Source organism: Ixodes scapularis, unplaced genomic scaffold, assembly GCF_016920785.2.
Source record: "Ixodes scapularis isolate PalLabHiFi unplaced genomic scaffold, ASM1692078v2 PGA_scaffold2__306_contigs__length_199485367, whole genome shotgun sequence".
In the NCBI taxonomy this organism is placed as follows: domain Eukaryota; kingdom Metazoa; phylum Arthropoda; class Arachnida; order Ixodida; family Ixodidae; genus Ixodes; species Ixodes scapularis.
This window is the reverse complement of record NW_024609857.1, coordinates 134,677,929-134,703,961: the sequence shown is the minus strand read 5'-3', so window position 1 is coordinate 134,703,961 and position 26,033 is coordinate 134,677,929. Positions and strand designations below refer to the sequence as shown.

General features: G+C 46.3%; 1 protein-coding gene across 1 annotated transcript; it reads left to right on the top strand.

Moving 5' to 3' along the window:
• Positions 1-814: 814 nt before the first annotated feature.
• On the top strand, positions 815-23,865 carry LOC115312306 (serine/threonine-protein kinase WNK2). The gene is made up of 7 exons (XM_042292030.1): positions 815-1,050; positions 1,220-1,305; positions 6,917-7,136; positions 10,723-10,809; positions 10,916-11,316; positions 17,110-17,308; positions 22,963-23,865. Exons 1-7 carry the CDS (start codon positions 870-872, stop codon positions 23,082-23,084), a joined length of 1,296 nt encoding a protein of 431 aa, XP_042147964.1. The 5' UTR covers positions 815-869; the 3' UTR covers positions 23,085-23,865.
• The last annotated feature ends 2,168 nt before the right edge of the window (positions 23,866-26,033 follow it).

Sequence of the window (26,033 nt, the reverse complement as noted above, 5' to 3'; positions counted from 1 at the left end):
AATCCACTGACCTGTTCGATGTCACGGCTCTCGCCAGCTTCGCGTGAGGAACCCGGGCGAGCATCCTGGCGCTCCGCGGAAGTTTCGGCGCTGGCAGTACTTTCCGCACGATTTGCCCGCAAAGCTCTGTTATGCCGTGTGGATCTTGGCACGACGAAAGGCTTCTTCCTTAAGTATTGTTTCCTTCGGTGCACTCTCCCCATGATTCTCAAGAGTTAGAAAGGCTGGCTGAAGCCGACGAGTCTGGTTTTGTGCTAGTGGCGGTCACCCTCTCGCTGCTCGTGACCAGACAACTACGACGCGCTCGCTCTTCGGCGCCCGACAGCTCAGCTCCTCGTCACTCGACACAGACAACAAGCATTGCCTGGTAACTTTAATCGCGCACCTGGCTGAAGGAGTCCCTCTGCTGGTTCGAGTGTTTCATTTGCGGTGTACAAAGGCCTCCCCTGCACTTCGCTTCACTGTGAACGTAAAAAGGAAAGCGAAAGCGAAAGCGAAACTATAACATGCGTCAATATCACGGGGGGTGGGGCTTGGTGGGGTGGGGTAAAGAAAGGAGAGGGGGGCGAGGAGGATTGGATTCTATTGGCTTTACAAGTTCTTTTGGTGCCTTTTTCTGTTGGCTTTGCTAGTTCATTTTTGTCACTGGCTAATTAATTTTAATTGCTTTCACTTATAATAGTTTTTATTTTTAATGTGTACGGCTGTGTACGTTTGCTAACAATACTGCATCCACCGGTTGAAACATTTTGCTGAAAAACCTTATCCATTTGTTGTCTACGTTTAATCCAAAAAGTTCCACGGCGCCTGGAAACAATGTGAACCGATCAGAAAGCGCGCTGCCAGAAACTGCAGTTGAGAAACTAAACATGTACGCGTATGTGAAATACCTCGATGGCGAAAAATCGATTTTGCCGGTAACTTTGATAAAAAAGTTTAGACCGGCGAGTATCGACGACCTCGATCCCACAGTCGTGAAGCTCGCCTACTGGCGCTCGGAGGCGGGCGAAGAGGAAAATTACTATCCGGCTAATATTACGATGCTCGGAGGTGAGTGCTTTACTTCCTGTTTCCCGCTTAGTTATTTGATGTTTCTGATGCTATCAAGAAAGAATCAAAAGATGACATCTGGGTTTCTGTTGGCGAACGTGCCTTGTATTACTTTTCTGTTTGCGGTCTATTTTGACGTACTCAATACTTTTTTTGCTTATTGTAACAGAGACCAAAAAAGATCTGATCAAGAAGATGCAAGCTGCCCGCCTAGCAATTCCCGTCATTATTGAGAATACTGAAGTTCGACCAAGAGTAAGTATTTGTGTGTATTGTATGGTAACCTCAACAGATTTTTTGCTCTGTCTACAGTGCCGTCCGACGGCACTCCACTCGCGCCTACAAGTGCCGTCCGAAAGAAACTCGGATGACGCGTGTATCACGGGAGCTCGTTAAAGGCCTGTCCAAGCAGGATACTACAAAACTCACGACTCCGGCAAATCGTGCCGCGCTCCGCTACCGGCCGTCGGGGGGAAATTTCCCTCCGTCAAGGCTGCCGGGGGGAAACTTTCCCCCGTCAAATCTCCCCCTCGCTTCCTCCACGGCGGCCTTGCTCCGCTCATCACGTGGGTCTGGAGAGCCACTCACACGCTTTGTTGGCTGTCGGTCGATCGCTCAAGACCTCCGCCGTTTTTCAAGTCCCGAAAACGGGAAAGGAAAGATTAGAGTGTGAGGGGGCAAGCCAGGCGAGCGCGCGTGGTATCCAAGGTCGTGTTATGGTGCCTGGAGCGCGTCTCCGACTGGTGTGTTAAGCGTCCTATGCTGCCCATACACCAAAAGTGGTCCCCAAGTGGCAACAAATGACGTCACATAAGCCGGAGTGTCATGCTGTTGACTGTCGCAATCCCGGTGGTTGGCTTTAGGGATTCTGGCGAAAAGCGCAAGCGAACGCGAGTGTCGCTGTCGTCACGGCGTCCCAGGCGTCCCAACTTTCGGCAGCTGCTACTGTGGACTGTCACAGTGGGGAGCGACCTGCAGCAGAACAGGCGTCTGCTATAGACACGACAGCTGTTGAGACACCGCCAGGGTCGCGACCGGCGACAGCATGACGCTTCTATGACGTCATCAGGCGGAAATCAAGGGACCACTTTTTTTGGCCGCGGTAAACACACCAGTCGGAGATGCGTTCCAGGCACCATAGTCTTGTCATCTTCCAGCACTTCTGTGGATTGGATTGGATTCCCGTGGCTCTTGTTCCTAACGTATCTCATAGACAAACAAACCTGGTTGGTTTGGAGTTTAATGAAATAAATGATATATTCTTAAGTTCTCAGTGTTTCTACATACAATTAAAAGTCTCACTGTTGCGCACTGCACTTTATTTATTTTTTTTTGAGCTACGAACGTGGATTTTGACAAAGAAAGCTGAGCCAGGGCGACCGAAACGCACCCTTCGACGCAAGAATGTCCCAAAGCCACCCGAAGCCTGACCTCCTTGGCCTTCGAGCCGAGGCGACTGCGGTACGCGTTGGCGAGGTGAGCCAGACGCAGGTGGCGTGTGACGTCAAATCTCACGGGCACCGACGTCAGAGAAAAGTGGAGGAGGCGAGGAGAGAAGTTGTGGTCGTGAAAATTTTCACGACTCCTTGAAAAATTTTCACGACTCCGACGAATCGTAAAAATAGAAGCGTCCGCTTCAATTTTGACGATTTGTCGGAGTCGTGCGTTTTGTAGTGTCCTGTTTGGACACCCCTTGACACAGCCCCCCGCCTGCGTTCACGCCGCTTCGCGGTGACGGTATGTCGCTGCTAATTACAAATTTATTGACTCATTTGGCCTCGCCGTATACGCCGCTTCGCGACGTCCAGCCGGCAAACCAAGCCCCAGTTTCACCCATGCACCTCCAGAAACGAAGTCCCATACCATTTTGTTCAGCGAAGATTCGTCAACAACATACGTTTTTTCAATTGTTAATCGTAAAAAAGAAATGTAAGTATCGCCAAATGCGTCGACAAAACAAACTTTTCGAGCAATAGAAAGAAAAATAAGCCCGCATTGGGGATCGAACCCGGGACCGCTTGCTTAGGGAGCACACATCTTACCACTAAGCTACATTACAGCTTAGAAAAAATTTTTTGAGAACTCGTTTAATACGAGATTTTCGGACGGCACTTGAACGCGTGAGTGGAGTACCGTCGGACGGCACTTGAATGCTCTGCAAGAGTGCCGTCGGACGGTACTCTAGACACTACATTTTTCTAATTCTGCTATATCTGTAACCGCTCCGCGTTCCTAGGCAAGAGAGTGCAAGGAGTTTGCGAGAAAACCAAGCAGTGTTTTTCGGGCTGCAACAGTAAACTAGACATCACGGCGAGCTCGAACTCTCCAAGAACGTAGACCTATCGGCTGAAGCAAAGTGCCGAAGTTTCAGAACGTTGCATCAACAAAATACAAATTTATGGGCAGTTATCGAAAATGTTTAAGAGAAAATGGGGCCGCAGCGTCTCCTATTTGTCTCCGTATGTTTGCAAGCTCTGTCTGCCACCAAATTTTGCACAATTTTGTAATTTTGGTTTTAAACATATTTCTAAATCAATGCCAGCTAACAGTGAAACAATATATTTAAGGGGCACTAAGAAGGTTTCTATTACCCTAGTTACACGGGTGCTCTCAACTGCCATTGAGTGAATGACAGTTGACTCAATCGCGATCGGCCGGAGTTACACAGCGGCACCAACTGTCATCGAGCCGCAGTCGAGCTCAACTGAGCTCCCCTACCTCAGTTCAACTGAAGGGACTTCCCCAACGGAAGTCAAATGGCACCTGTCGGCGGGACCACTGCCGTCGACCATTGTTTGCGAGGCGCTTACTGTTTTGGAATGCAGGGAGAGGCGTCTCGAAAAAATTGTAGCAGCAGATATTCTAGGAAGGAATAGGTTTAGGCGTCCGAGCTTCCGCTAAAACGAGCCACCAAACGAGAGAAGATTGCAGAAGGACCAGGTTTATAAATGGGCAAATAGCCCATTTATAACCTGCGGGCGGTAGCTTGCACCACCTAGACTAAAATATGTGCAACCTAGCCCTGAATCTGTTTTGGTACTTGTGTAAACGCCGCTAAAAAGCAACAAGGTATTGAACATAATGAATAAATAAAAGGTGTGTCTCCGAGTAAACTACCTTAGCAATTAGACTGATCATGTGGCACAAGAACTAGTTTTGTTTTAGCTTCAACTGGGTTCTAGAGAGCCGTGTAGCACCATCTCAGTTCAGTTTCAATCACAGTTGGGGCTAGGGTGACCACCCGTCCCACCACTTGTGGGACTGTCCCGCATTAAGGGCTCGTGTCTTGCGTCATGCGAGAAATTCCAGAATCTTCAGAATGTCCCGCATTTCACACTGTCGTAAAATTCACTCTGCAACTCTTGGTGCTGCCGAACAACGGGGCGCGGGGAAGGGTGGAGGTTGCTGGTAATCGTGGGAATCGCAATGGTACGCCATTTTCTATACAAGAATTGCGGGAACTGACTGTCATTCTTGCAGAAGAACGGATGCGCATGTGCTGTTGTGCCTCTCCCCTTGGTGGCAAAATATAGTAAAAGAAAATTGTTTGGCAAAAATTTAAATAAAAATTATCGTAATTACTTTCAAATTGCTGTGTCAATGTGAAAGAGTTGTTGTGGAATTATTTTTTTTTACTGAAGACAGCCACACAAGGCAAAAAGCCTGCAGCTCACAAAGGTAGAAAAGAACATAATGTTAAAATTGGTGTATGACCACGTTGATGAAAGTAAACGTTTGCAAGGATTAATAACCCAAAAAAGATTTACTGTTTCTTTTTTCCAATTGATGCAGAGTTCTGCTGCAGTCGATTTTTATGTTTTCAACTTCGGCACATTTAATAGCATATTTATCATTAAAAAGATAATACTGGTAGTGAAAATTGTTTGAACTTAATTGGTGCTATACAACTTGCAGGTGTCTAAACAGTACAGGATATTAAATGTGTTAACAGAGCCTCGGTTTGTGGTGTGCGTGTTAACTGTCATAGACTCAACGACGGTTCAAAGCGCCCGTGTCAGATGGTCTATTTATGGCTGTAACTCAATTTAGGTGCTTCAAAGCATCAAAAAAAAAATTACAATGGTGTGCAGCCAACTCATTACTTCAATATTAAAGGGGTAGGGAAATGAAATTCCAGCGCTCATTTTCTAGCTTGAATGTGTTGCATGTTGCACCCTAACCTCAAAAACACCAGTCTTCCGTAATTTTAAAGCTAAATAAACAATCTTTCAATGTGCACCTCGTGGATGCATGCGGAGCCTCTTTGGAAGGTAATCTAGCAGCGTTGGGGAACTTGCTACGTAGTCGTGACGTAGCAGATTCCTTCGGAGCAGCGCCGCCCTTTGGAATTTCAACATTTTCCTTCTTAGCTTTCCTCCTAGCTGAACTCACAAATCGCGTATTGTACCAAACGGTCCAAGAAGACGGAAAGGAAGGACTCCCCTCTTTCTCGAACCCTCGTTCGTGCAACCGGACACCGCCATTTTCTCCCTAGAAGATTAGCCCGTCGCTCAAAACTCGAACAAAAGTTGTTTTCACCACCCTGTTCAGGCCTAAGCTGACAGTATTGTGGAAGCTACGTGCTCCTTGGGCCAGCCACACGCTTGTCACATTACGGGTGCTTCGAACGGCTCGGTTGTAACATGCTGACGCTATTGACACCACCACAACGCTGACAACGCCATTAAGGGCAAAGCTCATAACCACGCCTGCCTTGCTACTCCACGAACGCGGGAAATCTTTCTGTTTTTGTTTGCGCCGGATATCCCATGACTCATTGCGCTCTCCGTTCGCTTCTCTTCGAGTGCTTGCTCGAGTGCACCGTTTGGAACGAAAAATATAGCCAGTCGTTCAAAATACAAACGTGCGATTATCATTTACGGTTATTATCCGTCATGCTTTACTCATTTCCGAACGAAATCTGAATATTTCAATTTTTGTTTCCGTACCCCCTTAAAAATGTGATAAAAGGTTGTGACATCTCAGACCTACAGATGGCACCACCCGAGCCTGGCCGAACGTGGTTGAACGGCGCTTGTCAGCCGATCACGAGTGATGGCTTCTCGTGCTCTAATATAGATTGAGTTAAAACCACAAATAGACAATCTCGGACAGCTCCTCAGCCCCTTTGATAATGTTGTGCCTCAGTCTTGCCATATGTATTGCTACGTCACCTGGCCGGTAGTTGTCATGGTCTCTGAGCGTACATGTAAAGTGAGGTTTTAGGACATGGATTTCCTTTACGTGTTTGTGGCATCTTAGAAGTGGAGAGCGCACACACCAAGATTGTAGAGCGGCGTAAGAATCATAAACCAGAATTTTATTCATCAGCTGAAAATGACCCCCTCCCCCCTCGCCCCCCAAGCCATGTTTTACATTATCTTGGCTACTTTTCATGCAACCTTACCAAATATGTTTGCACAACAACAAAAAGATGGCAGTGTCCAGTGCCTCCGCCTTGGAAGCTGGCACCTTTCCGCTGTTGTCGTCATGCAATTGACGAGTAGTCAAGAAAATGTGCAATATCGCGGAAGGCAGGGAAAGTCACTTTCAGCTGCCGTTTGATTGTTCTAAGCTCCGCTATGTCATTGGCACGTGGATTGCTTTGACCGGCTCTCAAACTTTGCCGAGTGCGCAGGCATCTATTTTCTGTTAGGTGTCGTAAGGATGGTGTTTACGCATATTCAATAGCTTTTCATTTCATAAATGTCAGGGGCCATCCTGTCCTGCAAGAAGTAAGTCACAATCATTCTTGTAAAATTTATTGATTCGATCTATGCAGCTCAAAAAAGGAGCTCCAAAACATTGTAATTCTTATAAGCCCTCATTTCAGTTCTTGCTCATATTATTGTGGCCTAATATACAGGTACCAAAAAAGCAGAAGAGAGATGGTCCCAAGGTTCCTAACAGTGGCAAGGGGAAAGGGCCACAGCCAGCAAAGCCTGAGGAGAGAATGAACCCTCTTCAGAGCCAGCTGGAGGAGGAAAATGCGGCCTTGCGGGCAGAGCTCGTGGTAATGCAGGGGGAGTTCCTGGTCGAGCGGCAGCTGACAAGGAGGCTGCAGGAAGCTCTCCTGGACAGGATCGGTATGCTTCTTTCCTTTAGGAGCCCTTCGGTGCCACTGAGACTGGGTACAATAGGAAAAACGGACAAGTTCCCTCCTCAGTTAGAGGCACATGTAGGTCCCCTTTGTTTTTAAATATTTGTCTGTTATTTGGGAAATATTTTTCAATCAGAATATTTTTCAAAAAATGGCGCTCACTGCTACGTGGATTCCATCTTCACTGTGTTTCTGTGACTTGGCGGGCATTAGGTGATTGGATAACCCTGGATAATTGTACAATATTTTGGCTAATCAATAAAAAATTGTTAATTTTTTAATTAATGGTGTAACAGACCATGTTGGAATTGCAGTTTTAAAACGAGTGATTTCAAGGGCTAACCCAATTGAAACAAGTTGTGAAAACTCGAGGGGCTTTGAGATGCTAATGGTGCAATTTTGGGATTCATTACCTGATTCGAAAACCACATGCTGTAACAGCTCAAGAAGTTGCGCACCTATCAGTGCACAAAACAGTTAAATACTGCAAAATTTCGAGCAAGCGCCCCCCCCCCCCCTCCCCACGCAAGTCAAAATTACCTGGAAGGGGGGGGGGGGGGGGCGGGCGGGCGGGCTGGCTATCCCGGAATGGCACCGAATTCAAGATGGCGACAAAATTTTTCCGACGGAAGAAGAAAAAAAGCGCATGCGCACGAATTTAATATTTGATCTATCTCTGAGAACATAGACTTTATTAGGCCAAAGATATGTCACTGCTACGTTATTCACTTTCAAAACCACCAAAAGACTCCTCAGAGTCGGTCGCAAGAAAAAGTCTGCAGCATTCCGCGATGTTTCCCAACTGCATGCCGTTGGCTATTTTGACAGCCTGCTCAGAAAGAAGTAGGTTGCTAACGGCTCATTCTGCACTTCTCTTGCGCTCCAGGTATTCAAAAAGCGCGTCGTCCACGTATTCACTGAACACCGGCGCACCGTTATTACCTTTCGTCGAAGTTTGGCTTTCCCGTAGTTTGGCTGTAGCAAACTCAAAATTCTGGTCCCATTCCCATAGCGGGTCGAGCTTGATGTGTTGAGACGTCTGATATACGTTTTGTAAGAATGCATAGCCGATCTGACACCTCCAAAACAAAGCCAGAGTGGCGCGTGGCGATAGGGCTGCAAAGTAAGGTTGGATTGGATTCTTGGACTGAATTTCACAGGCCAGTGTTGCTTGGGCGTGGTTAGCACGGTGCGTGATCCGGGTGCGTAGCGGGGAGTGGGGGCGCTTTCCCGGAACGGCGTGAAAATGTGAAATTAGCAGTGAAGTTGTGTGGGGTGGGGGGGGGGGCTTTTGCTGAAGTGGGGGCGCTTGCTGGAAATTTCACGGTAGTCGTTTCAGGCGGCTCGTCACCAGCGCGTTCTTGGCAAATTCGCCCGTCGAGGTAATGACAAGTGCACAAAATGGGTACGTCGCCCTCCGCATCCTGCACTGTTGCTGCGTGCGGTTCTTTAATCTGGCGAAGAAAATGCAAAAGTCGATAGATAAATATCAAGTAGCCCCTTGCCTTTTTGCAAATTGCTTTAATCTGATTAAGCTCTTATAATTGCCGTCTTTAAAACTGCACTTGCGAAATGGCCCATGAGACCACTAATCAAAAAGTTAATTAACATATTTTGGTTAATTAGTCCAAATAATGTCATGGTGGTCGGGTCTAGTGCATGCAGATGGATAGCTAGGTTGTTGAAGTCTATGGTCATGGAATATGTAGGGTGGAAGTTTATAAATGTAGAGATGTTCAAAGCTTAAAATTTTATACTTCTCAAAAAGCGGAGCGGTGCGTGCGTCATAAGCACAATTGTGCATTAGACGAGCAGATTTTTTTTTGTAATAAATGCAGATGTGTGATATTTGTCCTCAATTTCTGACCCCAGACAAGAAAGCAGTAATAAACCTTGGTATATATCTGCGCATAATACAGTTGGTACTTCAGCCGTTCCGGTAAAGGGTGCTTTGCAGATGAAATTAAGCCTATTGCTTTTGAGATTTCGTTTCGTTTGACCTGCCATATAGGAAGGTTTCTTACAGCCAGGTACGAGTGTTCACTTTTTAAGGACAAATAGTTGGAATGATCAGGATGATGGAAATAGTAGGGTATATGATGAAAGACATGAATTAGGACACATCGGGACAAAGCAGAACTTGTCTGCATCTACGGTTGTCTGAATAACTAGCCAATTAGTTTATTTTGGTATTCACCCAGCTTGAAGTGCTGCAGCACTCAAAAAAAATTTACGCTCGACCATCTTTTGTGTGGTCAAAGCTGGGGTTCATGGCAGGTGTGTATGGAGTGACGGAAGTGCTACGCCATTTGCGCTAAATTGCGCCCTGAACGTGACTCCAGTCATGTGATTGCTGCGCCAAACTGCGCCAAGGGGCTAACCCTGCTACACGCTGCTACATTTTGCCAAAATATGGGCAAAATATAGCAGCGAATATCAAATACCGTATTTGAAGCTCTTGCACAAAAATTTTAATACACATACAACCCTAATCAGAACTAAAAGATTCCAAAACAGCGAGAGTGGTCAGATGTTTTACTGTAGTGCGAGTTAAATGTTTGAGCATAGTCTGACGACAGTGATGTGCATACCGCTTTATATTATTTTAGTGTGGGGGCAGCATTGTGTTGACGCACATTGTGACAGAAAGGATGAAGGCTGTCCTTTTGCAGCGGTAGTAAGAACGCAGACACCCAGTCGCTAGGCAAGCGGTCTGGTCGTTGACGTGGGTAGTGGCACCAACAACTGCCACAAGTGCTCGGTGATTGCTGCAGTAGGTTGGGAATGCAGGACATTCGATGAACGTCGTAATGTCCTTTGCTAAAACAAGGTTGATAATGGTGCCACTGCGGGACAGACTCATAGTGGCCTCCATAGGTTTGTACCGGCGAGGAGGGTGATCTACGACGGCGACATTCAGCCAGGCTGTTGTCTGCTTTCACGGCAAAGATTGATTATGCGCGACGCCGATGCCAACATTGCAAACCCCGCAAAACGTCCTTAATGCAGCTGTTGCTGTAATTGCAGTGGTACTTCGGTGTGTGCGGGACGGGTCTTCTCTTTGCTGTTGGTCTGCAGTGAATAGGCTTCCTCTGGACGGTTGTCGCGAGCCACACTGGCTTTTGGAGCCCTCAACTCGAATTGCCCAGAACGGTGAGATCGGGCAGACGACAAACAAAGCGAGGGTCACCACAGAAACCTTTCCTCCTCGCACAGAGGTCTCCCGTGCACCTTGCAGAAAGCCCATGCGTGCGCGGTTGACATTGGTTACGCTCGACAGCAGACGACATTGCAAACCCCACAAAACTTACAAAAGGCAGCTGTTAGTGTAAAAGGTTTATGAATGATATTTGTGTGCCTTTTATGGACTCGGGTTTTATGGACTCGGTATGAAACTTGGGGTGTTTGCATTGTAATGTTTTTGAGCAGTCTCTTCTTGTATATGGCTTACAGTCCGCTGATGGCTGGTGATCGGTACATGCATCAGCTCGGTTTGCAAGTAGCCCCTGCTTACTGAGGGGCGATTTTTTGTGTGTCTTGCTCGGTAATGTAAAGAGGAAATACATTTGCAGACCTGCTGGTTACCCGCCCAGCCGTGCTGCCTGGAGTGGAGATTATTCCCGAGGCTTCCTGTTTCTCAGATTCATTTGTTGAGACTAGTAAGTGGGATCTTTAGAAAAAGGTTCAGCATTGTAGACTTCACACAGATACTTTATGGGGCACAAGTTTGACTGGGGATCTAATTGAAAGTTTCAAATGAAGCAGGTGACTCCGCCAGCCCAACACCATCAGTCTTGGTACCACCATACCTGGCACAGCCACCCCTAGTCCCCCCACTGGCTTTGGCACCAGAAGCACCAGTACCGCAAGCCCTGGCACCGCCAGTCCTGCCTCAGCCAGTTCCACTACGGCCAATCCTGCCACCACTAGTCCCCCCACAACTAGCTTCGGCAGAACAAGCACCAGTACCGAAAGCCCTGCCACCGCCAGTTCTGCCACAACCAGTTCTGCCACAACCAGTCCTGGCTCCACAAGCCCCAGCACCACCGCTTCTGGAACCGCCAGTCTTGGCGGATCCAGAAATCGAAGTACAAGAGCAAGTGCCAGCCGCACCGCCAGCCCAGGAAGAGCCTGTAGTGCTTCCCGGCAATGCTGCTGAAGTTCAGGTGAAATAATTTTTGTGTATGCCTATAGTCAATGACAGTTCAAGAACGAAGGGCGAGAAAAAGGAAGGGTGGAGAGGAGGAAGCATCCCCCTCTCTCCAGCCTTCCACCAACTTCCTCCTCCCAACCCTCAATTTCCCTCGCCCTTCATTCTTGACTTTTCACTGACTAGTTCCATGCCGTGGCCAGGCAAAGAGCTGCGTGTGGCAAATGGCTGCTCACAAACTGCTCCATCTGTCGGTGAGATTGGGATTTGAAAATGTTGCACTTATAACTGAATATCTGACAGCTAATGTAAGGGTAAGTAGCGCAGCGATTATCGATGGAAAAAAATATCTGAGATGTCAACATTCCGAAAACGTGCTGAGCCAATTCTCGGCTTCTAGTGTGATGTCAACAAATGGCAGTGGACCAAATCTGCGTTGCCATTTCTTGGCAGAAAAGAAATTATTTTAATTGGAACCTAAAGGGCGACTCCGGCCAAAGTTAAAAAGGAAACAAATTACTGGTATCGCTTTAGTGACACAGAATACGACCCCAGCCAAAATATTACGTCAAGGGGACGCCGTATTCTCAACTAATGCCAATAATAAAAATGCGACCCGCTGCGAGCAGCCGCTCCTTAGGGGGCCGCCAGCGGATCACCGATCGCTAAAGCAACCTCGGGCGGTGACGTCATGATCATTCTTTTTTTTTTTTTTTTTCCTGGTTCGTACGGGCTTGTTTGTTGCGTGGTCGAGCGGGGAAAGTGTGCTTCTTTGAGACGCTACCGCCGCTGCTTCGGCTGGTGCTTGGTGTGTTTAGCCGTTGCTTTATCTTTAGCTCGTGTAGCTTCAGCATAGCCTTTTGTTTATTTGCTTGTGAGGACTCCAAGGCTCATTTTAGCGAGTAATTCGGTGCGCACTCGCGCACCGAAGAAGCACTCTTCCTGCGAAGTTCGTCAGCATGTGGCAGTGGGTCATGTGCACATCGGTTAAGGCTCCAGCTGTCGTCGCCTTCGATGTCTTCACTAAACAACGTGTCTGCTGAAAAAAAAACAAAAAAAAAAAAAAAGCCCGCCCAGTGTGGAAATTGGCACACGACCTTGACGCAGGGATTCAAAATAAAAAGCTTTCTTTATCCCATATGGAGAAAGGAGGCAGAGATTTTAAAAAAAGCAGCATTTGTGGGTTGCCGATATCTGTCCTGCATTAAATTAGTGAAAAGGATGATTCCAGCCGAACCACAGTGAAGACATAAGGTAAAACATGCAGTCAACATAGCAATGAACTTCGCATTACTAAGTGGTATGTCCTGCACAAAAGGTAAACATGATAAAAGTATCTAGATCAATAAAGCAGTCATTGTCAAATGCAGTGTTGAACATGGAGCATTCACGCTTCGTTGAATGGGGAATGGTGGGCATGTAGATTACAACCACTAACTAGCTCCAATCACAAGTTTTTTTTGTGTTTCTTATGAGTGCGGCAAGCCTTTTCTTTGATATTTTCGCAAATTAGGTTTTTCAAACGTAATTAATTAACTAACTTTACAAAAAGTTAATCAACGCCTGCCGTGCGCGCGTTCCACCGCTCATACAAACAGCAACAAGCAATAGGGTATTTTGCCGCAGAAAGTTATTTCCGCCGTTTTAGCAAAATAAACGACTACGGTATTCAATTTGGCGTACGCCATACCCACTACCATAGTCGAAGCAGAGGGGTAGTGAGATTGGTATCCTACATCGACACCGAGCGAGTTCACTCGCCTGCCAGTCGCTAGATTTTGGGTATACGCACTAACTATTGCTACATATGCTGGGTATCTACCACGTATACAGAATTAAAATGAAAGCAACTTACCTTTTATCTTTAAACGGCTAGCGCAACAGACATAGGTGCCGCTTGGACCGCATACTCGTTAAAGCACTTCGTTGAACAAGAACGACGATAACGTGAAGTCCACCTAGCGACTGATGTCCAGTGTTGCTGGGGCCTCGAGCGGCTAGTTTCGATTTTGTTGACCACGCCCCAGACAAAACTTTTGAGGCGTCGATATCTTTAAAAGTATGCACAATACCGAAAAACAAATTACACCTTGTAATTCACGGACGCTGACTGTGCTAGAACAGTCATAATCCCAAAATCAAAACTATGGACCCGAGTTACCCTTTAATGTTGCAAAACGTTTTAATATGGGGGACCTGTTCTTCTGTTTTGCACTCCAGAGCAACACCATGGCTGGTTCTTATGGGAAGCTGGTCTTGTTTTAAAACGACTTCAAAAACTGCCTTAAAAAAAAAAGGCAGCTTTCTTTTGTTGTTTTTAGGAACATGTGTTTTCTTATCTTTTTGGGGTACTAGCACACCGCTCAATGCTTTACTGAATTTTAGGGCGCCTATTTTTGCGCTTGCAAATGGACGAGAAAAACGGAGCCTCACTATCTGCATTCTCATTTTATTGGTCTCCGAAAAAGAAGTGCATCAAGAGTGACGTTGCGAAAGAGTGTTGGTTTCAATTGGGGGAAAAAAAAAACTCCAACCCAAAAACACTTAAAGGGTTATGACACAAAAATTAAACGGATAGATTATTCTTCAAATGAAATGCTCAAAGGCTACTTAGTATATACACCAAATTACGAAATTTTTATAGCTCTAATAATTGCAATAACCAATTTACAAATTTTTTTCATTTTCATTTAGCAACGAGGCAACGCTGCCCAAGTTAGTCACACAATGGTGTCGATAAACCACGTTATCATGGATGCACTCTCTCATTCTAGGCGCCCCCATGATCGCCCAAGCTCTCCTTGCCGCGGTACGATCAAAACTGCTCATGCAACTCGGCAACCCGAACGCTATTCTCGCTCTCGCCCCCGGCTTGTTGACCTTCCACCCTGCATGCACTTGCGAGATATTGCCGGACAACGGTGACCACAGCGAGTTTGACCGTAACTCGCCGTCGCTGGAGCTGGTCGCCAGCGGATCGCAGTCAAAATGAACAGCTTCCAACATCTCTGGATAGCAATCACTCTCATCGCTGCTGCGATCAATGTTGAACACTTTGACAAGGCGAGCAGTGCCGTAGACGTAATCGTCATGAACCACATGCTCGAAACGCGGAAGGTAAACGAGGAAGCTGAAGCTCGAGACTCCCAAGAGAGGCAAGTCCGCGAGTGCGTGCAAGGGGGCGCCGCACGGGAGGCTGGCTAGTTCACCAGCCTCCCGCTCCGCCTGGATCCGCCCCTTCGAAGGACCAGCATATAAATCAATTTATCCACAAAACTATCGCGCCATTTTCAAAACAAACTTGGCAGAATTATAGGAACGTACAATGGGTCCTAGCAGTATTGTTTTCTCATATTTTACTTTTGGCGTGTCATAACACCTTTAAAAGAGGTTCACAACGTTTCAAGGTCGACTTGACCCTTTCTTCTGAGGGTGACTATGTGGAATGGGGCAGCAACAGCTTCGACCTCTTCCTTTTCTACCTTCAAGCATCTGCATTGACTCGCTGCATTGCATCGCGTCGCGCTGCATCATGCAGCGCATCACCTCCCCATTGTCTTGTTTGAAGGGTTGCAAAGGCAACTCGTAATCACATCTCGTTGCAAGCGGACACAGCGCAGCCAAACGCTAATGTCTGAACCAGCCTGTTCAGATATTAGCATTTGGATAAAGTCTGATGCAAGATTTGATGCAAGTGCTCTGGGTCTGGTGCACTGGTCGAAAACGCCTTCACTCCAGAATCCGGACTGAATCGTCAGTCGGATTTAATTAGTTTACATACTGCGCTATACACATCTTTTTTTTTTTGTACTTGATAGCATGCGCAGCAACTTTCGACTTGAATCCCGTATGACTGTTGAAGTGGTACTTGCCCATAGCTCTCATTGCGCGAAAAGGCAGACAAATCACGACGCTTTGACACGAACTAAAGAACAAAAGAAAACCTACCAAGAGCGTACAGTGGCGTTCAGAAACCAGAGTGCACGCGCGAACCGAGCCCGCTGAATCCCCATTCCTCGCGCGTGCCACGGAAGCTGACATATCCTTCATCTTTTCTCAATGTCTTCCAGCCGCAACATAAACGCATCCCGACGGTGCGGCCAAACAGGATCGAGGTCGGCAGCCATTGTGCCATACGGTGATACGGATGAATGGAGAGCAAATATCGGGGACGCGGAGACGTGCTGCTACGTGCTCAGGCGGTGGCTAGTGCCACCTAGCGATATATATTCATAGAAACTTTCATGCATTGCAGTCGGCGCACCTCAGAAACAAGGGGGTGCGGTGCATACATGAATAATTTCTCTTATTTTATTTTGAAATATTTTGTCCTAAGTACGGGGGTGCGGCCCTTACACGCAATTATACGGTACTATTTAATAAGTATTTTAATTGCTTGTGTGAGATAGTTCTATCATCATATACATGCAAGGTCACTTTCTGCTGGGCAGAAAATCTTTCCTCAGTATATAAGCCTACAGCACAGAAACAAAACAAGTACACAGAGAGAGTGCACCGTCCTTGTTATTTTGTTTCCCTATCTTTTTGTGTATTCATTCCGTTTTTGCACTGTAGGCTTATACGATGCATCACCAACTTGCTCAAGCTGCCACCTTCTCCTCAGTGTCGTTTCCCCCTTCCTTCTGGCTGTGTTCGTATTTCCAAAAAAAGCTGGTGAGGGAGTTTATCTCCTCAGAAAAGAAAACAGGCCTCATACTTTATGGGAGAAGGTAGAAATTTAAAGGGGCCTTGCAATCTTATTTAAGCGTCTACCTTTTTTGCGGTTTCCACGTCTCTTGGGGTTAGGGCAAGCCAGCGGGCACGGAGAGAGTAACTAAATATCAGTGCGTCATATTTTAACCGGACGACGCGGAAACCTCCTCCACCGACGAGGGCGACCCGCGGTATCGAAAGCACGCAAAATGTAACGTCTTTGATCCTAGGCTTACCACTGGTCAGAGCCGCTAAAAGCTTCTTTTTAGTCGACCTACAAAATATAAGTGGCACGAACCGTTTCAATTACTTATAAAAGTAGTTTTTGTTCACTATTTTAGATCAGAAAAGAAACAGATGCTGTTTATAAAGTGCGGAAACAAGAAATGACCTGTCGACATACCCGCCACCAAGCGGTGGAAAAGGCGGCACATACTAGAAAAAAGTAGTGGGATCAGGCGCCGACACAGAAAGGTCCCGGATGTACGCGGCGGCGCTGCGGTCGTATGGATATGAGGATCCGACCGGCTCCGAGCGTTCCGAAGGCCTTCGGAACGCTCGGAGGTTTGGCCGTTTCGCGGTATGGCAGCGCGAAGTGGCTCCCATTCTGAACTGATCTTCACCCCGTGTTTGCTGTCGTTTGTGGCCAATGAGGTGTCATGCCGAATTAGTGCTTAATCGCGCAGCAAATGCAATGAGAGCCGCTCTGGCTGCCCGCTGCATACAGCCTAACCAGAACATGCTTTAGTGGCACCCTCTCGCGCCGTCGACACGGAGTGTGGCAGCCGTGAGCTCCCGCGTTGAGCCCACTACCCCTTCCCTAGTTCAAGGCCACTCAAGCAACCAAGGACGTCATGAGGAAGCTTATTTTTTGCTTGTTTTTGTAATTTTAATTTGCCTATAACTTTTAAAACAAAGCGAATTTCGAGAAAAGAAAAGTTTCACTAAGTTACTACGTTCAGTGCGCTCAGGTTCGGTGCAAATTAAAAACCAGTAAAAAAAGTCCTTGCAGGGCCCCTTTAAGGGCTCTTCCTACCTTTCTGTGTATATGTCAGGTCTAAGCATAGGATCACATGCATTCCATTTCTACTTTCAGCCATTTCTGGAGCCCGGTGACATGGAAGCACTGATGGATGCAGGCACGGACTCCATATTCGTTCGGGACATCTGCAGAGCGCTATGGCCGGATAACCTGAGGAACAGAAGCCTCACAGGGACCCCCTGCCGTCGTCTTTTGAAAAGTGGCGCATTGGGAAGGCAAGCCCTGACTCCTCAAAAACTGAAATATATTCGCCGTAAGTAAGCATTCTTTTACTTTCATTTAAAAACGTTAGTCTCTTCCTTTCTTTTGTCTGCCTTTTCGACGATTCAATATATTTCTTCTAGCGTCAGGGCGGTCCATTTCCTACACATCGTCGTGCGTAGTAGTGCGCCGCAGTGTGCCAGCACGTGCTGCAAACGTGTGGAACCGGAGACAACCAGAAGGTTTCGAGCATTGAGCTTGTTAACTTTTGCAAAGACAGGAGCGAGCGCGACAGATCAATGGCAGAGGCACGGAGAGAATGCAGGTAATAGCAGAGCAGGAGTTGGCAGGAAACTGAACATTGTCATTCTTTCATGGAACAAGAAAGACAGAAAGGGGAATCAAAGTAGAAAGAGAGAAGAGCGGTGGCGCAAGGGGAGAACGTAGGACATACTGTTCTAACGATGGGGACGAATCTCTGGAATGTTTCGCTGCTGCTGCTTGGGAGACTCGCGTGCCTGTGTGCACCTGCATTGTTTGGTTCTCAGTGTTTTCCCGCAGGTCATCGTATGAGGAAGGACAGGTGAATCTCTCAACGTGTTATACGGACATTGCTTTTATGGGGAGCTAGCCAGGACTGTGTTAATTCGTTGTGAAATGCAGGACGTCGCATAAACCAGGGATGTGTAATTGAGGTTCCCCTCTAATCTGGGCCGCACTGCTACTGCGTGGAAAAATCTCAACTCCCAGCTGTTGAGCTTTCCTTTGAAAGCTCTGGGTTGAGGTATCATGTGTGCCACTTTCCAAAGTAACTGTGTGAGCCAAAGGTTGTAGTACCTTTCCACATATGCGAAAAAATATACTTTTCGTGGCGGCACTGGTCAGCTGAAGGGACTGTTTTCCGCCCACATGTCTATAAACCTTGTACGAAGAGCCTTTTATAGGCACAAAGATTGGTTGCCACTAGTCATGACAGCACTAAGTATTGCTGTTTTCCCTCCAAGACTGTATTTTCCAGGAGGTCAGTTTCGTGGCAGTGGCATCACAGCTTTTTCAGGCCCAACAGTGGTACAGCGACAAGGGCACATTTTATGCCAGCAATTATTTATTTATTTTTTAGTTTAAAAATACTGCCCATCCCCATGAGGGTACGGTACAAACAAAATCAAGCAGGTATCGGTACAAATGAAAACAACACAAAATTTTTTAGGCGCGCAAAAAACGGTAATTTTTACTCAAAGTTCAATGAAGTTTGAGGCATCATACACGAAATGCATTTGCAGTGACCTTTCTCTACAGGCTTCGACAGTGAAGTAAATAAAAGGCAAATTGTGTTGAGTTCGTTGAGACAGCGAAAGGTCAGTCTGCCTCAGATTGGCTCTAAGTTTTCTGCCGTAAATGAGCCATATAACCAGTGCAGCATGACTGCTAGCCTGGGGTCTTTAACGTGCATCGCAGAGCAGTGATTACACGTATGCGCGCCAGTACGATGCTCATCCAGATTGAAACGGGCAGGGCAGGGATCGAACCCAAGATCCCTGGGTTCTTCATCGCGAGCTTTCGCTCCACATGCTCCAAGCTAAGACGCGTTAGGCCACTCGGCCACCGTTTTCCCCCGACAGTGAAGTAGGGATTGATAAATTTATGTAGTTATAAGGCATGAAATCAAACATCACAAAGAAAAAAATCCGTACCCCTATTGTTAGGGGCTCTGATGCCTCATTTTCAATGAGCAAGCGTCATGCTCTCATGTATAGATTGTTTTATGGTGGGTGGCACCATTTTGAGACTGGAGAGAAGATGGGAAAGGGGGGAGGAGCTACCGGTACTTTCTCACTTGCTGGTGTGTTAGAAAGAGGGGAAGTCCCGGATGAGAGTCTTCGCCCGTGTTGATTGTATGCATTGCGCGAACTTCGTTCGCGCTTTCTTCTCTGTTTTAAACTCCCAAACCTAATTAGAGCCACAGGCTTCACTGAAGACAGTCCTGTGGTCGTTGGGCCACCATTTCTCGGTTATAGGGTGCACAAATAACTACAGAAAGCGTCAAATACTCTCCGAGGATCTATGTAGCTTGCACGGAATCCGGCAATGCGAGTGTGGCTGCAGTGTCTTGAAGCTCCATCGCTTTCCACATGACCCCGATCTCCGGCGGCAGTGGGTTGCATCCGTAAACCGAAAAGACGTTTCCCCAATACCATCCTCTGTGCTCGGAACATTTTGTGAATGGAGCGTCCACCGAACTTAACGCTGTACCGTCGATGAACATGGGGTACGCTCGCAAGGTGCCTGCAAGCTTTCTTGTGATAAGTGTTGTTTCAGCTTGTAACTTTTTGTAACTGAATTTATCCTAATATTTATGTTTTGAAGTGGTCACACTGGCTCGAGTTTATCATCTACAATAATTAGTCGAAGGCTAATTTCTGCCGCCGGGTGTGACTGGAAATTGCCGATAAGTTAGTTCTATCGGTTTTCCTGAATCGCGATCTCCTGCGCAATACCAGTTAGCCATGAATTTATGTCGACTGTCGCAACGTGACAAGATTCTGCTTATTTTCAAATTTCAGTACATAATGTAGCTGAAAAGAAACCTTCAATTTCTGTTGCTGAAAGTTGAAACATGCTCATGCATCGATTTCGAATCGGTAAATCATTGGTCGTCTCGCTTCGGCCATAGGCCCATCTCGACTTTGCCGTTTTCAGTTCTCGAAAAAAGACACACTCTTGATACAGGGTCCTCAAATAAAACGTGTTGACGAGTGTCTTTTGTCGAGAACTGAAAATAGCAAAGATGAGATGGGCCTATTGCTGAAAAAGTCAATCAATGATTCAACGATTCAAAATGGATGCATGAGCATGTTTCAACTTTCAGCAACAGAAATTGAAGGTTTCTTTCCAGTTACATTGTGTGCAAATTTAGAAAATAAGAAGAATCTATTCGCATTGTGATGGTCAGCATGGGTTCATGGCGCTCTGGTATCACGCAGGAGATTGCGATTCAGGAAAACCGATAGAACTAACTTATCGACAATTTCCAGTCACACCCGGCGGCAGAAATTAGCCTTCGACTAAGTATTGTAGATGATAAACTCGAGCCAGTGTGACCACTTCAAAACATAAATATTAGGATAAATTCAGTTACAAAAAGTTACAAAAAGTCATGTGGAAAGCGATGGAGCTTCAGGACATTGCAGCTGCAATCGCATTGACAGATTCCGTGCAAGCTACATAGGTCCTTGGACAGTATTCAACGCTTTCTGTCGTTACTTTTGCACCCTATAACCAAGCAATGGTGTCCCGATGACCGGGGGACTGTCGCTATATAAGCATGTGGCTCTAATTACGTTTGGGATTTTAAAACACATAAAAAAAGTGCAAACGAAGTTCGGGAAATGCATATACCCAACGCCGGCGAAGCCTCTCATCTAGGACTTGCACTCTTTTCTTTTGGGGGGAAGCTCCGGTAGCCCTTTCCCCCTGTAGTGGTTTCGGGCCCTCATCACATCATTGTCTTGGAGGTGTGACATCAACCCATCCACCAACTACAAACTGTCGAGATAGTCACGAGCTATGTGAAATGGCTGCATCGTTTTTTTATGCATTGATCAGTTTGCAACTTCTGATGCTCTATCCTCTTGCGTTTTGAATCAGGTGAATAGACAACGAAACTTCATTAATAAATATCTCAAAGTCCCGTCCCATTTTGCAAATTGTTTTAGGTTGGGCTAGCAGGGTGTCTACCGACGGTGAAAACCGGAAATTGTCAGGGAATTTTAAGAAACCTGGAAAAGTCAGGGAATTGTCAGGGAAATTTCCAAAAAGATTGCGGAGTCAGAGAATTTATCCCATGCTTGCCCGCTTACGCTAGAAGCGCCAGGCACGGGCAGGCATAGCCTTGAGCGCAGTCAAGTGCGGCGTCGCAACCCCCTAGGCACGACACGACCCGCCCAAGCTGACGGGCGCAGACGGGCGGGTACAGTCGCAGTTCCGCCATGGCAACTTTCCACGCGCTGCGCTTCACACAAGAGCATGTGCGAAGCTGGCGGCTCATCATTTTTTTAGTACACTCTGAAGCCACTAAATAAGCTACACCTTAGAGTAGCAACGCTAAAGTATGGCGGCTCAAGATGTACTCACAGTTGCTAGTGAAGCAGAGTAGCAGCAGCCATTTTCTTTAGTTTGTGACGAGTCAGGGGGTGTTGCTCTATTACGAGGAGAAACAGATACTCTAGCCGATACTAGGTGGTGCGAGTCACCACTCACTCGGAGGAAAACAGGCGTCGTTCATTCATCTACCCTCTGAGGGGTGCACGCCTAGCGGTCCATTCGTTTGTCAGATATGGTGTTTTCGCGCCTCCCTGTAAATGCAACTGGATGCCTGCACTCTACAAGCTCTGCCACGTGCGTTTGTCGCTTTGGGTTGTGCTTTCTATTGTGTAAGTTTCCGGAAGTGGAGATATGTGAAAGTGACTATGTTGCTGTCGAGGAAGTGCTCCTTCAACTTCAACTGGACAAACCCGGACATATCAACGAATGCAAATTGGATTTGGCCCGTCCCAAATAATCCAAATAGAGCTTACTGCACAATGTGCTGCAAGAAGTTCTCCTTGAGCAACATGGGGAATAGGGCGATTACTACTCATGTTGAGGGTAAGAAACATCAAGCTGCTATGAAATATCTGCAAGGCGTTTCCCAGATCCCAATCGTATTTTTCAAGATTGCGACAAATGTGGACTAGCCTTCCGCGACAGCAACGGGCATTTTGTCCAGAGGTAGCGATAGTGCTTGTAGGGCTCCAGCAATGCATCTAACCACCGCCACGGAAGCTCTTAGGCCCTATGTGAAGGCGTTGGTGGGTGGCTTTTTATTGAAGAACGAAGTCACAAAGGGGGCCGAGATCATGTGGTGTTTGAACACTAGTTACTCGTGGATCTTTCCGTTTAGCGGCAGCATCTGCCTCGCTGTTTCCGTTGATGTGTGAGACCGCCAAAAAAATGCAGCTTAGAAAAGACAAAGTGGGATATACCATATGTCACGGTATCGGCCCATACTTTCAAGAGAAGTTGCTAGCAAGCCTTTCTAGCGTGCCATATCTGCTGGTTGCTTTTGATGAGTTTATGAACAAAGTAACTCGGAGAGAAAAAATGGATATGCTGGTCAGGTACTGGGACCAAACTCCCTGAAACAGTAAAGCTTGGTCTATGCTGTATTCTACACATCTTCCGAAGTAAATAAAATATTTTGCTTTGTGAATAGTGTCTATCTATAATATATTTTGTTATGGTGTCGGTAGTTGTGGGTCAGAAAATTCAATTAAAATAGTCATGGAACACCTGAAAAGTCGGGGAATTAAAAAAAAAAAAAAAAAGCAATTTGGTAGACACCTTGGTTAGGCTCTAATTTTAGCTGCCTCAAAACTGCAATTACGACATGGCCCGTAAGACTACCAATTAAAAAGCTAATGAACAAATTTAGGTTAATAATCAAAATATTGTTGTGGTTATCCACCCATCTAATGTCCCCCGAGTCCCCACAACACCCAGTGAAGACAGCATCGATGTAGCAATGAGCTCTCTTTTTCAAGGAACTGTTCCAGTTTTTACCTGTGTTCTGTTCTTCCTTACTTTTTTTTAAAATTCTCTCGGATGTTGTTTAAGGTCTTGCGTCCACTGGTACAGTCACCTACTTAATATTACATTATATTCCAGGTGCCCTCGCAGCATACATCGAGAGGAACCCGTCACCAGTTGTGTCGGCCGCCCTGAGACTTGGTCAGCTCAACACGCACATCCGGAGGCTGCTGGGAGACGAGAACAGAAAGCACCACTGAGCAGCAGCAGCAGCAGATTTTATACTCCGTGACAACAGTTGCGTGCAGTACAGGCAAAGGCAACGCCAAGCGAGGGGAGAAAGGGCAAGTAATAAGAAGGCTGGCTAGGAGGAGAGAATACTCTTTTCTTGAACGTTCCTAGTGCTGTCCCTTTGTCCCCTCATCCTCCTTCGCCCTCCTCTCCCATCCCGCCTTCCTAGTGTTCGCCCTTTCTCTCTTTGCCTGGTGTTGCGTTCGCCTGCACTGCACACAGCTACAGAGTATAACTGCACTTTTATTGGAATTAACTTTCTGTTGCTTTTTTACTAAAGCATTTTTTTATATTTTTAGTAACGGAGTGTCACATCTCAAGCTGAGTTCTTGTTTTTAATGTATCTTTTCTAAAAAAAAAAAAAAAAAAAAAAACTATGCTCATTTAATTTGGCACATATATTCTACATGTTACTGGCTTTGAACTGAACCGAAAAGAAAATAAATATGAGCATGCAGCATGCAAGAAAAAAAATAGTTTTCTAGTCATAAGCCATTAGGGGAAAACTTTTATATTTAAAATTTTTTTACGTTATAGTGTAGTGAATTCTTAAAACATTTCGGTTCAAACTATTGGCAAAATATTTTATTATAAGGTGTAAAAGTTCTAGTGTAATCGGATAAGTAGTTTCTTAGTCAAGGTATATTAAATTTATAAAAATGTCATTTTGGGAGCGCTGATTTTGGTGCCATATGCAAGTGGCTTGGGACGCTCACTCACTCTTGTTGCTTGCTCGTTTTGTTCCTTAGACTGCACATAATGTTTTAACACTAAAACTGCAAAATCAGTTTGAGCTAGAGGCAGCAAATGTTTGGAATATACATTTATAATTCTAGTCTTTCATATTTTTAAGTCACTATAGAAAAGCAAACATTTTTAATATATTTGTAACCATCTCGTCGTTTAGGTTTTTATGGCAAGAGGCAAAGCTCTTAATATAGTGTATGGGCAAAAAAAAATATATAACCGCTTTAAACAAATTGGAAATGGAAGTTTCATATAGTTTTGTACCTATGTGGTACAGTGTTTATGATCTGCTTGTATACATCTTTATTGTGCTTCCATTTGGAAAATAAAAAGGTGTGTTATGAAGCTTGAGTTTCTCCGAAATGAAAGATAAGTTGGAAACCTAGGTGTTTAGATACGTTTTGTAAGAAAATCTACCAAACCGTTGCATTTACACTGTCAGTGTTCGACAATGACCTTGAACAAGGTTGCGTGCTGGTTCATGCCTGTGAAACCAGCACAATTTTATACAACTCGCTTCTGTGATTATCTCATATTATGATTTAAATGTATAATCTAATTCAATTGTATGGTCCTTGCAGGCACGTAGCCAGGGGGGGGGGGGCCAAGGGCCCGGGCCCCCCCGAAATCTTCCATTTTGCTGGGGCCTCCTCTCCCCCCTCCCCATCATACAGCATTTTGTCATGGGCAGGCCCCCCCCCCCCCCCCCCCCCCCCCCACCCGAAACAAAATCCTGGCTGCGTGCCTGGATCCTTGTATGAAGCAGGTATGTGGAAGGTGTGCTGCCATATGGTTCCACAATGCTGTCATCGCCCTTTCGCTGGTATAGGATGTCCCCTAAAACGTTATGTTGTATGGTTTCGTTCGTCAACATGGTTCCGTGCGCCTCCATCGTTCCGAGCGACTACATGCAGTCGCTCGGAACCACGGAGGCGCATGGAACCACCACGGAGGCGCACGGAACCATGCAGGCGAACGGAACCATGGAGGCGAACGGAACCATGGAGGCGAACGGAAGCATGTAGGCGAACGGAACCATGTAGGCGAACGGAACCATGTAGGCGAACGGAACCATGTATGGTTCCGTGCACCACCATGGTTCCGTCATAATCCACTATGCTGGTATAGGATGTCCCATAATACGACACGCTTGTATGGTTCCGTCGACCTGTATCATATTCCATCTCAATCCGCTATGGTGGAGCCACATTTTCGCCGGTATAGGATGTCCCATATTACGGTTACGCTTGTATGAGGATTTTCCATCATCTTTCCGTCATCAAAATTTTCCAATAGGGTTAGTACCCCTTTGTCACTAAAATAGATACTGTGTGCCGCTGTTAGTGTCAAGCCGAGATCCACGCTTTTTTGGCATTTTGATCAGAGTGGTACCCATTCTTATTCGTTAGCCTCTTGGTGTGCCAACTAAACTCTTTGTATACAGACACCTGCCCTCTGCTGGTACACTCTACCCTCATGTTCAGCGAGTGTATGAACCGGAGTTGTATCCACAGTCGACACTCGCTGAGCACGAGGGTAGGAAAATCTTTCCATTGCAGCAGAGCCATATATGGGGAGAGTCTGGCAGTCTATGATTTCGCTGCCGTAACGTCTCCCTTCCGAGTGAGCTGATCAGCCCGCGGCACAGAGCAAGAGGCGTGAGCGCATGCGCGTGAACTCTAGGCTGCTCCCAGCTGAGCGGGGAGGGCCGCCATTTTCATTCATTCGCCCGGCATGGGATCGATATTCAAATTTCGGTTCTTTCCTTTTATTTGGCAGGCTCTGGCAATAAAATGATATACCTAGTGTTATTCCTCGGTGGCTTAAAAACCCAAAGAAAGAAGTTCCTCCATGTTTGAACGCACTTTTATTTAGGCAAAAAAAATAAATAAGCCCGTAGCAGACGACACGTAGCCTCAACAGTGCTCCGTGCAGACAGCTTTGCGTCAAAATGGTGGTCGTCTCCTCTTTGTTTCCCTGCTGCCTTCTCTCTCCCTCCTTCGGCGTTCTCCTCCCTTTCCTCCTCTCCGGCGCCTTCGTTGCCACACCCGCTGGCTAAACTCTCCCACTATACGGCTTTGCATTGCAGTAGTAGTTTTATTTGTAGTCTTTACAGTTGAATGTGAATATTTGACAGAAGTCTCAGGTTGGGGCGAAAGGGGGTTAAATGA

Bases quoted from the DNA above. Each gene is read 5' to 3' on its own strand.
- LOC115312306 (XM_042292030.1), top strand. From the start codon at position 870: ATGTACGCGTATGTGAAATACCTCGATGGCGAAAAATCGATTTTGCCG. The intron at 7,137-10,722 runs GTATGCTTCTTT...ATACATTTGCAG, and splicing joins AGCTCTCCTGGACAGGATCG to ACCTGCTGGTTACCCGCCCA. The intron at 10,810-10,915 runs GTAAGTGGGATC...CAAATGAAGCAG, and splicing joins AGATTCATTTGTTGAGACTA to GTGACTCCGCCAGCCCAACA.